This window comes from Natator depressus, chromosome 14 (genome assembly GCF_965152275.1).
Source record: "Natator depressus isolate rNatDep1 chromosome 14, rNatDep2.hap1, whole genome shotgun sequence".
Taxonomy (NCBI): domain Eukaryota; kingdom Metazoa; phylum Chordata; order Testudines; family Cheloniidae; genus Natator; species Natator depressus.
The window spans coordinates 39,965,988-39,978,552 of record NC_134247.1 but is presented as its reverse complement, the minus strand read 5'-3'; the positions used below and the strand labels follow the sequence as shown (position 1 = coordinate 39,978,552).

Here is a 12,565-nt window from a genome sequence, read left to right as displayed (position 1 = left end):
CCCGTCTGGGTCAGCGCGAGCAGCCCTGAGTTCACTGCTTGGGCTCTGGTGACAATTCGGAGACATTCCCCATCACCCAATCAAACACTAGCACGTTATTTGTCATTGTTCCATCCCTCGTGTGTTTTGTACTTTCTACATCACACACGTGTACCCCCTCCCACCCCATCGGAATCGTCTCTGTGCAAATACCTTCCCACCACAACCCCTGCTGAAATGGGGGGTTCTGCTCATTTCCCACCCGTCTCCCCATTGCTCTGCAGTGTCCCCACTTCAGGCATAGCTGCAGCCTGAGCCATCACTTCCCTTGGGCCTCCAGGCACAGCCAGGTCCCCAGGGACAATGGAGGGAATCCCCGTCCTGTGACGATCTTTACAATGAAGCTTTGTCTACACTGGCAACTGAATGACAAAGCCCGTGTTGTTCAGAGTTGTTAAAAACACACACGCAAAAGACAAAAGTTTTGCCAGCGAAAAGCATCGGCGTGAGCAGCACTTTGTCTACCACCAGAGCTACTTCTTTTTGTTGGGGTGGAAGATTGTATCGGCGGCAGGGCTCTCGCCCTCCGACAAACAGCGGCTACACTGCGCGCCTCTCAGTGGCACGGCTGTAGTGGCACGGGTGTGGCGCTAAAAGGTGCGTAGTGCAGACAAAGCCGAAGTCGCAGCCTCCCTTTGGCTTCATTCCAAACATCTCGTCTGTCCGGTAATATCCACTTTACTGATCCGCCACATTTTCGGGAAACATTCTCATATAATCTTTATGCCACCCCATTGGCCCCAGACACCGACCTTTCTTGCTCTCCAGTTCAGATCGCAGCCTCTCTAAGGGGGAGAAAAGAGGGAGAGGTGAGATTTCATTCCGTCATGTTTATGGTGAAGTTCCTATTATTGTTTAATGCAGCTCAGCTCTGGGGGCAGATTAGTCGATCATTGGGGTGATGGGACCGGGTGGGAGGGGGGTGGAGCCCGCAGCCAATAGCACAGGAGAGCAAATGGGCAGAGTGACACCATAGCGAGCAGCACCATGACATTATCAGCCACCATGTGCTTGGCCACCTTCTGCCTGGCAGGTCACACCCGGGGTGTTAACCACTACAGCCAGCTCACAGCATGGGCACAGTGCTGGCTACACAGAGGGCAGAGTGAGCCAAACCCGCTCCCTCCCCTGGCTGTGTGGGAGCAATAAACCCCTGGGAGCTCAGGGAGTGGGCTTTGGGTCTGTTCATTCTGTGTCCTGAGTGTGAGGGACGAGGGGCAGAGTTTCTCTGTGCACTGCACAAACCAAACTGACTTTCTGTTCACAGTGAGAGCTCTCCATACCTGCCCCAGGGGTCTGTGAAACTTGTTGTAAATTCTGAGATTCCCTCTACCCTCCCATTGCAATGAACAAAGGGACCTCACCTTTCTCTGCACGATGCACCGCTGGAAGTGAACAACAGGAGAGGTGGGTTACAAGGTAGAAGATTTATCTGTAAGTATTGCAAACTCATAGTGGACATTTTTCCACTGGTAGAAAGCAGAACACACACAGGGGTGCTCTGCCTCTAGCTATTCCCACTGCCAGCATTATACTGGGGACACAAGGCCTCGTGCAGGTAAAATGCTGAGTAAATGGCTCTCCCCTTTCCCTGTTGGCTGAGGCCCCACACTGAACTCGATGGTGTTTCTATCTGTCTGGAACAGGATAACTTTTGATAACCACGTCCCACGCAGTGTTTCAGGGCATGTTCTAGCTATCAATGGGCAGAACCCTCCGGATTTTGGTGAAAACTGGAGAACTGTAAAAACCTGATTTCCATGAAAATCCCCGTTTGATCCCTCAGGATACAGGGTGAGGCAGTGAGCTGAGGGTTAGGGTTCAAGGTGAGGGTGAGGTTAGAGTTAGGGTTAGCAGGTCTTCACAGCGCTCCACTCCCCACCCCCCCCCCGCCCAGCTGCACTTCTTGCCTCCTCTTCTCCTCACCCCCATATTCCAGCCAGGCCCCGCACTCCAGTCACCCCCCCCACCCCAGCTGCACTTCTTGCCTCCTCTTCTCCTCACCCCCATATTCCAGCCAGGTCCCTCCCATCTCCACTCTGGTCAGAACTCTGTTGATTTGGATGAAAATCAGAAAAGCCTGATTTTATTGGAAATCAGTTTTTCCAGTTTTCTGCTTTTCACAACAATCAATAGGGTTATGGGCAGAGTTGATGGGGAGGGAGGCATTTGAAGATGGCGGGTGGGTATGAGGGACCCCATGTGAGGGATTCTGTTAAACACTGGACATGTCAAACAGTCCCCAACAATGATCCTGGCCTGGACAGTCTAGGGCTACTCAGGGCCTGGGCTCAGGCTGCTGTGTCGGTAACTTCCATGGGGTTTTAGGACAATTGGCCCCTTCCCCTTCAGAGCCCGTCTGGGTCAGCGCGAGCAGCCCTGAGTTCACTGCTTGGGCTCTGGTGACAATTCGGAGACATTCCCCATCACCCAATCAAACACTAGCACGTTATTTGTCATTGTTCCATCCCTCGTGTGTTTTGTACTTTCTACATCACACACGTGTACCCCCTCCCACCCCATCGGAATCGTCTCTGTGCAAATACCTTCCCACCACAACCCCTGCTGAAATGGGGGGTTCTGCTCATTTCCCACCCGTCTCCCCATTGCTCTGCAGTGTCCCCACTTCAGGCATAGCTGCAGCCTGAGCCATCACTTCCCTTGGGCCTCCAGGCACAGCCAGGTCCCCAGGGACAATGGAGGGAATCCCCGTCCTGTGACGATCTTTACAATGAAGCTTTGTCTACACTGGCAACTGAATGACAAAGCCCGTGTTGTTCAGAGTTGTTAAAAACACACACGCAAAAGACAAAAGTTTTGCCAGCGAAAAGCATCGGCGTGAGCAGCACTTTGTCTACCACCAGAGCTACTTCTTTTTGTTGGAAGTGGAAGATTGTATCGGCGGCAGGGCTCTCGCCCTCCGACAAACAGCGGCTACACTGCGCGCCTCTCAGTGGCACGGCTGTAGTGGCACGGGTGTGGCGCTAAAAGGTGCGTAGTGCAGACAAAGCCGAAGTCGCAGCCTCCCTTTGGCTTCATTCCAAACATCTCGTCTGTCCGGTAATATCCACTTTACTGATCCGCCACATTTTCGGGAAACATTCTCATATAATCTTTATGCCACCCCATTGGCCCCAGACACCGACCTTTCTTGCTCTCCAGTTCAGATCGCAGCCTCTCTAAGGGGGAGAAAAGAGGGAGAGGTGAGATTTCATTCCGTCATGTTTATGGTGAAGTTCCTATTATTGTTTAATGCAGCTCAGCTCTGGGGGCAGATTAGTCGATCATTGGGGTGATGGGACCGGGTGGGAGGGGGGTGGAGCCCGCAGCCAATAGCACAGGAGAGCAAATGGGCAGAGTGACACCATAGCGAGCAGCACCATGACATTATCAGCCACCATGTGCTTGGCCACCTTCTGCCTGGCAGGTCACACCCGGGGTGTTAACCACTACAGCCAGCTCACAGCATGGGCACAGTGCTGGCTACACAGAGGGCAGAGTGAGCCAAACCCGCTCCCTCCCCTGGCTGTGTGGGAGCAATAAACCCCTGGGAGCTCAGGGAGTGGGCTTTGGGTCTGTTCATTCTGTGTCCTGAGTGTGAGGGACGAGGGGCAGAGTTTCTCTGTGCACTGCACAAACCAAACTGACTTTCTGTTCACAGTGAGAGCTCTCCATACCTGCCCCAGGGGTCTGTGAAACTTGTTGTAAATTCTGAGATTCCCTCTACCCTCCCATTGCAATGAACAAAGGGACCTCACCTTTCTCTGCACGATGCACCGCTGGAAGTGAACAACAGGAGAGGTGGGTTACAAGGTAGAAGATTTATCTGTAAGTATTGCAAACTCATAGTGGACATTTTTCCACTGGTAGAAAGCAGAACACACACAGGGGTGCTCTGCCTCTAGCTATTCCCACTGCCAGCATTATACTGGGGACACAAGGCCTCGTGCAGGTAAAATGCTGAGTAAATGGCTCTCCCCTTTCCCTGTTGGCTGAGGCCCCACACTGAACTCGATGGTGTTTCTATCTGTCTGGAACAGGATAACTTTTGATAACCACGTCCCACGCAGTGTTTCAGGGCATGTTCTAGCTATCAATGGGCAGAACCCTCCGGATTTTGGTGAAAACTGGAGAACTGTAAAAACCTGATTTCCATGAAAATCCCCGTTTGATCCCTCAGGATACAGGGTGAGGCAGTGAGCTGAGGGTTAGGGTTCAAGGTGAGGGTGAGGTTAGAGTTAGGGTTAGCAGGTCTTCACAGCGCTCCACTCCCCACCCCCCCCCCGCCCAGCTGCACTTCTTGCCTCCTCTTCTCCTCACCCCCATATTCCAGCCAGGCCCCGCACTCCAGTCACCCCCCCCACCCCAGCTGCACTTCTTGCCTCCTCTTCTCCTCACCCCCATATTCCAGCCAGGTCCCTCCCATCTCCACTCTGGTCAGAACTCTGTTGATTTGGATGAAAATCAGAAAAGCCTGATTTTATTGGAAATCAGTTTTTCCAGTTTTCTGCTTTTCACAACAATCAATAGGGTTATGGGCAGAGTTGATGGGGAGGGAGGCATTTGAAGATGGCGGGTGGGTATGAGGGACCCCATGTGAGGGATTCTGTTAAACACTGGACATGTCAAACAGTCCCCAACAATGATCCTGGCCTGGACAGTCTAGGGCTACTCAGGGCCTGGGCTCAGGCTGCTGTGTCGGTAACTTCCATGGGGTTTTAGGACAATTGGCCCCTTCCCCTTCAGAGCCCGTCTGGGTCAGTGCGAGCAGCCCTGAGTTCACTGCTTGGGCTCTGGTGACAATTCGGAGACATTCCCCATCACCCAATCAAACACTAGCACGTTATTTGTCATTGTTCCATCCCTCGTGTGTTTTGTACTTTCTACATCACACACGTGTACCCCCTCCCACCCCATCGGAATCGTCTCTGTGCAAATACCTTCCCACCACAACCCCTGCTGAAATGGGGGGTTCTGCTCATTTCCCACCCGTCTCCCCGTTGCTCTGCAGTGTCCCCACTTCAGGCATAGCTGCAGCCTGAGCCATCACTTCCCTTGGGCCTCCAGGCACAGCCAGGTCCCCAGGGACAATGGAGGGAATCCCCGTCCTGTGACGATCTTTACAATGAAGCTTTGTCTACACTGGCAACTGAATGACAAAGCCCGTGTTGTTCAGAGTTGTTAAAAACACACACGCAAAAGACAAAAGTTTTGCCAGCGAAAAGCATCGGCGTGAGCAGCTCTTTGTCTACCACCAGAGCTACTTCTTTTTGTTGGGGTGGAAGATTGTATCGGCGGCAGGGCTCTCGCCCTCCGACAAACAGCGGCTACACTGCGCGCCTCTCAGTGGCACGGCTGTAGTGGCACGGGTGTGGCGCTAAAAGATGCGTAGTGCAGACAAAGCCGAAGTCGCAGCCTCCCTTTGGCTTCATTCCAAACATCTCGTCTGTCCGGTAATATCCACTTTACTGATCCGCCACATTTTCGGGAAACATTCTCATATAATCTTTATGCCACCCTATTGGCCCCAGACACTGACCTTTCTTGCTCTCCAGTTCAGATCGCAGCCTCTCTAAGGGGGAGAAAAGAGGGAGAGGTGAGATTTCATTCCGTCATGTTTATGGTGAAGTTCCTATTATTGTTTAATGCAGCTCAGCTCTGGGGGCAGATTAGTCGATCATTGGGGTGACGGGACTGGGTGGGAGGGGGGTGGAGCCCGCAGCCAATCAGCACAGGAGAGCAAATGGGCAGAGTGACACCATAGCGAGCAGCACCATGACATCATCAGCCACCATGTCCCTGGCCACCTTCTGCCTGGCAGGTCACACCCGGGGTGTTAACGACTACAGCCAGCTCACAGCATGGGCACAGTGCTGGCTACACAGAGGGCAGAGTGAGCCAAACCCGCTCCCTCCCCTGGCTGTGTGGGAGCAATAAACCCCTGGGAGCTCAGGGAGTGGGGTTTGGGTCTGTTCATGCCATGTCCTGAGTGTGAGGGACGAGGGGCAGAGTTTCTCTGTGCAGCACACAAACCAAACTGACTTTCTGTTCACAGTGAGAGCTCTCAATACCTGCCCCAGGGGTCTATGAAACTTGTTGTAAAGTCTGAGATTCCCCTCCCCTCCCATTGCAATGAACAAAGGGACCTCATCTTTCTCTGCAGATGCACCACTGTAAGTGAATAAGAGGGTAGGGGTGTTACAAGGTAGAAGATTTATCTGAAAGTATTGCAAACTCATAGGAATCTTGTTTCTACCGGTACAAACTAGAGTTAGGGTTAGCAGGCCCCTCGCACACTCCAGTCAGCCCCCCCAGCCGCACTGTGTGCCTCCTCTTCTCCTCACCCCCGTATTCCAGCCAGGCCCCTCCCTTCCCACTCTGGTCAGAACTTTACTGATTTGGGTGAAAATCAGAAAAGCCTGTTTTTACTGGAAATCAGTTTTTCCAGTTTTTCGCTTTTCACAACAATCAGTAGGGTTATGGCCAGAGTTGAGGGGGAGGGACACACTTGAAGGTGGGGAGTGGGTTTGAGGAGCCCAGTTGGATGCACCACTGATCCTATGTAAGCAGCAAAGTTTGTGACCCTTTGTTAAAGAATTGCCAGGGTCTGTGGTCCACAGGTTGAAAACCACTGCTCTAGGGGGAGAAAAGTGGGAGAGGTGACATTCCCCTGTCACATTTATGGGAATAACCATTACCTCAGTTAAAGTAACGAGCCCAGACACTGACCTTTCTCCCTCTTGAGTTCAGATTGCAGCTTCTCTAGAGAGAGAAAAGTGGGAGAGGTGAGATTTCATTCCATCATGTTTATGGTGAAGTTCCTATTATAGTTTAATGCAGCTCAGCTCTGGGGGCAGATTAGTCGATCATTGGGGTGACGGGACTGGGTGGGAGGGGGGTGGAGCCCGCAGCCAATAGCACAGGAGAGCAAATGGGCAGAGTGACACCATAGCGAGCAGCACGATGACATCATCAGCCACCATGTCCCTGGCCACCTTCTGCCTGGCAGGTCACACCGGGGGTGTTAACCACTACAGCCAGCTCACAGCGTGGGCACAGTGCTGGCTACACAGAGGGCAGAGTGAGCCAAACCTGCTCCCTCCCCTGGCTGTGTGGGAGCAATAAACCCCTGGGAGCTCAGGGAGTGGGGTTCGGGTCTGTTCATTCTGTGTCCTGAGTGTGAAGGACGAGGGGTAGAGCTTCTCTGTGCACCACACAAGCCATATTGACTTTTAGTTCATAGTGAGAGCTCTCAATACCTGCCTCGGGGGTCTATGAAACTTGTTGCAAAGTTTGAGATTCCCCTCCCCTCCCATTGCAATGAACAAAGTGACCTCACCTTTCTCTGCACGATGTGCCGCTGGAAGTGAACAACAGGAGAGGTGGGTTACAAGGTAGAAGATTTATCTGTAAGTATTGCAAACTCATAGGAGTCATTATTCTACTGGTAGAAAGCAGAACACACACAGGGGTGCTCTGCCTCTAGCTATCCCCACTGCCAGCGTTATACTGGGGACACAAGGCCTAGTGCAGGTAAAACGCTGAGTAAATGGCTGTCTCCTTTCCCTATTGCCTGAGGCCCCACGCTGAACTCGATGGTGTTTCTCTCTGTCTGGAACGGGATAACTTTTGATAACCACGTCCCACGCAGTGTTTCAGGGCATGTTCTAGCTATCAATGGGCAGAACCCTCCGGATTTTGGTGAAAACTGGAGAACTGTAAAAAGCTGATTTCCATGAAAATCCCCGTTTGATCCCTCAGGATACAGGGTGAGGCAGTGAGCTGAGGGTTAGGGTTCAAGGTGAGGGTGAGGTTAGGGTTAGCAGGTCTTCACAGCGCTCCACTCCCCCCCGCCCAGCTGCACTTCTTGCCTCCTCTTCTCCTCACCCCCATATTCCAGCCGGGTCCCTCCCATCTCCACTCTGGTCAGAACTCTGTTGATTTGGGTGAAAATCAGAAAAGCCTGATTTTATTGGAAATCAGTTTTTCCAGTTTTCTGCTTTTCACAACAATCAATAGGGTTATGGGCAGAGTTGATGGGGAGGGATGATTTTGAAGGTGGCGGGTGGGTATGAGGGACCCCATGTGAGGGATGTCTCCCTCCCTTTGGCTTCATTCCAAACGTCTCGTCTGTCCGGTAATATCCACTTTACTGATCCGCCACATTTTCGGGAAACATTCTCATATAATCTTTATGCCACCCTATTGGCCCCAGACGCTGACCTTTCTTGCTCTCCAGGTCAGATCACAGCCTCTCTAGGGCAGTGGTTTTCAACCTTTTTTCATTTGCACACTCCTACAAAATTGTGAATGGTGGTGCAGACCCCTTTGTGAGACATAGTCTGCTGACCTGCCGGGGTCTGTGGTCCACAGGTAGAAAACCACTGCTCTAGGGGGAGAAAAGAGGTGAGATTCACTGTAATATTTATGGGAATAACCCTGACATCAGTTAATGTAACGAGCCCAGACACTGACCTTTCTCGCTCTCCAGTTCAGATCGCAGCATCTCTAGGGGAAGAAAAGGGGGAGAGATGAGATTTCATTCCATCGTGTTTATGGTGAAATTCCTATTCTTGTTTAATGCAGCTCTGCTGTAGTTATGAAATAGAGAAACAAAGGGAGAGACACAGATGGGTCCATCTATTGAGGTCCCCGCACCCCCATCCTAGGCCAGCTCCTGAGCTTGTGGGTGGTGCCTGTTCCCTGATCTTAGTGACACATGGGAACAGCTCCCTGTAAGGCCAGGTTAGTTGGGTGGTGCCCTAGCTAAGAACAGGGTGGAGGTGTCTTTCTTTAGCTGGGTGGTCAGGTCAGCATGAGCCAGGGAGGGAGGTGTGGATGGGCCCCAACAGGCATCGCCTCTAAGATCAGCTCTTTCCCACTTGGAGCTCATCCATTTGGTGTCAGCCCTGGGGTACCAACACTGCTGGAAATGGAGGTAGCGTCATGTCTGTCAGTCACTGCTGAGCACATCCTGAGTGAGAGCATCTTGTGCCCAGTGTGAGCAGTGTCTCAGACCAGCCGTGCAAATCCTGAGTGAGTTTGTTTTATTACAGCAATCCTAGCCACAGCTCACCAGTGCAGCTCGTGCAGAGAATTCTCTGAAAGGCCCAGGGAACAAGACAGTGACAGTTGATTGTTCTTGATTTTTTAGTGGTTGGAAATGAGCCCAATATAGCTCTCTCTGGGCACAGACTCAAATTTTACATACAACTCAAAATGAGTTAATCCCTGCCACCTAAACATGTACTCAGAGCACATACTGTATCTGTTAAAACCATGAACTAAGCCAGTTCACACCTGGTGGTGACAGAATGTGTAGGTGACAGTTCTAAAGGTACAGCATTTAGTTCCAACTTCTTCACGAAGACAAACAAGACTGGCTGTGCATCCTGAAAGAGCGCACGCAGACTGTGGGGGCAGGAAGTGGGGAGTGGGGTGGCTGGATTGTCCTTAAGTGTTCAAAAACGAGGTGGTACAATTGTTTTTGTTCAAAATCTTGTGATATTTTTTATCCAGTCTTTTCATGTATTTGGACCTGACTGAGGAGTTGTGAGCACTTGGGGTAGGCACTGCTGAATATGAAAGTGGCGTTCATTTACCTCTGAGCTCCTGCAGTTGAGTAGAAATGGCTTTCTGTTCCTGAACATTCACATTTTCACTCCTAAAGAGAAGACATTCTCTGTCATCTTTCAGCTCAGCTGTTCAGTGCAGTAATGCTGCAGTGCATCGAACAGGAATGTCAGAGGAAATGACAAAGGCAAATGCATGTACAGTACCTGCTTGATGTGCTTGTCTCCCCCTGAACGGAGAAATGGGGAAACTGTCAATACTTTAATAAAACCAAGTGAAAAAACATCCAGTGACCATTCCCCCTGCATGTGCCACACACTTTCAGGCACAAAACCTGTGTTCTTCCCATCAGGGCAATCCCATTTCAGAAGGGTAAATTCCCAGCCATCCCTGCTTCCCTAGGTATTTATGAATTTCATTCATCTGAGCAAATAATGTAGCTAACTTATTCACCCCTCTATGGCTACAGTTTGCTAAACCCACTGCCATGCACCTTTGTCAACCACAAAGAGTTATGCTTCTGTATGGACCAGCATTCGCCAGAATAAGTCACAGCTTCACAGCTGATAAGGCCTGAAGGGGCCATTCTGAACATCTGGTCTGACCTGTTTTTGAGCACATGCCAAAGAACCTCCCCCAGAGATTCCTGCAGCATCAGATTCTGCTAGAGCAGATTGCTGAAGGATGCCCAGCAATGATTTAAAGACTCCATGTCATGGGGAACCCACCACAACCCTCGGTAAGTTGTTCCAATGGAAAATCCCCCTCATGGTAAAATATTTGCACCTTACTTCTAGCCTATATCTGTCTAGCTTTAACTTCCAGACATTAGATCTCATTCTGCCTTTGTCTGCTGGATTAAAGAGCCCTTTCCCAGACAAGGCTTCCCTCTACAGGGCTAATAAAATTAAAAGGCAGAAAAAACCATCTCTTAGTAACTAAAACAAGGAGGGATAACTCAGTGGTTTGAGCATTGGCCTGCTAAACCCAGGGTTGTGAGTTCAATCCTTGAGGGGGCCATTTAGGGATCTGGGGCAAAAATTGGGAATTGGTCCTGCTTTGAGCAGGGGGTTGGACTAGATGACCTCCTGAGGTCCCTTCCAACCCTGACATTCTAGGATTCTAAGGAGCTCTGGCTCTGCTATGGGGATGGAGCTTAGTGAAGAATTTATTAGACAAATAAGATTGGTCCATGGAGCTCAGACACTTCCATATGGCAAAAGGGGACAGAGACTATATTGAAGGGGGGATGCTCTCAGAGCAAGAGGAGCCATCGAGTGCCATATGCCAGAAGACAAGGCTGGAGAGAGAGAAAGCAGGAGGGTCTCTGCCTTGCCTGAGATGCTGACCAGACCTCAGAGTCACATGTCTACACTAGAAGGGCTGTGGCCGCTCAGCTCTCTCGATACAGCTGCGCCACTGCAGTGCCTGTGGTGAAGACGCTCTGTGCCGATGGGAGAGAGCTCTCTTGTTTGCATAAAACACCCAACCTCGTGAGCGGCAGTCCCTATGTTGGCGTAACTTATGTCACTCATGGGGGTGGAATATTCACACCCCTGAGTGACACAAGTTTTGCCAACATAGGCTTTGTGTAGCCAGAGTGATAGAAGGGGTGAGAGCAGACACAGGGGATGGGGGCAGTTTGTCTCAGGACTGTTTGTTATTTTGTGTAGATCTGTAACTCTCTCTGTGCTTTCTTAAAAATACAAGTGCCTGTGTTTAAGAAATCCCTTTGGTAAGCCTGTGTTCCTGTCTCGCCTGACACATTGTCCCTGAAGGGGTCAATCGAGAACTCAGCGTGCCCACAGTGTGCTGGAAATCTGCCGGGGCGTGTGTAACCAACTGGGAGCTTGGGAGGGCTGCGGCTCTGGTTCTGGGGTTTCAGACCGCTGGGGTGTGGAGAACCACATCCCAAAGAAGGGCGGCAGACATGGGGTCTGCAGTTGGGAGTGCAGCTGAGAGACCCAGAGCTGAAGTCTTAGAAGCATGTGGGATCCTGTGGTTAGGTCCAGTCACAAGAGACTGGTATCTGTCCAGAGAGGGTGTGGCACAGGGCCCTGAAGGGATTTAATTAGCCAACAAAAACAACCCTACCTTGGACTCGTGGGCAGCCTTTCCCATGGGAATCACAGCGTGAGAGCGGTGAGCCGGGGATCCTTTGCAATCCTCACAAAGGGCTTTGCCATCCTTCTTACAGAACCATGTGAGCTCTTTGTCATGTTCCTCACAGACATTCCCTTCCCTTCCCCTTTGTCCGGGCTTTAAGCCCCATTGTTTGATGAACTGTATTATGTTGCCCAGCTGTGTGTTGGGCCTGAAGGCTCTTTTCTGGAACGTTTCTCCACACTGAGGACAGGCGGCTGTCTCCACTCCCGCACAGCGCTGGGTGATGCAGCTCCGGCAGAAGTTGTGCCCACACTCTATAGACACCGGGTCTGTCAAATAATCCCGACAGATGATACAAATGGCATTATCTAGCTCTCTACCAGCTAAAGTCGTTGGGGCCGGGGGTTCCAGACCCTCACGTTTCCCACTCCCTGGTGGAGCAGGTGTCTCCATGGCTGCTGGGCTCTCAGTCTGTCTGTCTCCTTCCCCCGCACTGTGCATTCTGCTGCCGCTGCTGGGAGGTGCCTGCTGCTGGCCTCTGCCCTGCTCGGTGCAGGGGGGGGGTGAAGAGAAGGGAGTGGCCTGGAGGGGAAAGAGGAGAAGGGAAACAGAAAAAAGGGGAGGAAGAACTGACTGGGAGAGGAGGAGGAATGACAGTTAGAAAGGGCTGGAAAGCAGCTCTGCCGGACACCCCCTCGCCAGAGCAGGAGCAGAGAGGGGTTTTAGCTCCATGTTTGACATGGGTGAGATGGACCCTGGAGCACTGTGCCCGGTTCTAATGGCTGCATTTTGAAAAGGACGTTCAAAAATACTGGAGAGGGTGCAAAATGTGGTTCGAGGGCTGGAG

At 51.4% G+C, this 12,565-nt stretch overlaps 2 protein-coding genes across 2 annotated transcripts in view; both read right to left on the bottom strand.

Moving 5' to 3' along the window:
* The window catches only part of LOC141998499 (E3 ubiquitin-protein ligase TRIM39-like), a 38,120-nt gene extending 25,949 nt beyond the window's left edge, over window positions 1-12,171 (bottom strand). Inside the window, exons 1-4 of the mRNA XM_074971364.1 lie at window positions 11,707-12,171; window positions 9,819-9,841; window positions 9,642-9,703; window positions 7,379-7,399 (exon numbers count right to left, since the gene is read on the bottom strand). Of these exons, the coding sequence (XP_074827465.1) occupies window positions 7,379-7,399; window positions 9,642-9,703; window positions 9,819-9,841; window positions 11,707-12,171 (571 nt within the window). The remainder of the gene's footprint in view (window positions 1-7,378; window positions 7,400-9,641; window positions 9,704-9,818; window positions 9,842-11,706) is intronic.
* The window catches only part of LOC141998456 (butyrophilin subfamily 1 member A1-like), a 321,911-nt gene that overhangs the window by 255,740 nt on the left and 53,606 nt on the right, over window positions 1-12,565 (bottom strand). The gene's annotated exons all lie outside the window — the stretch shown is intronic.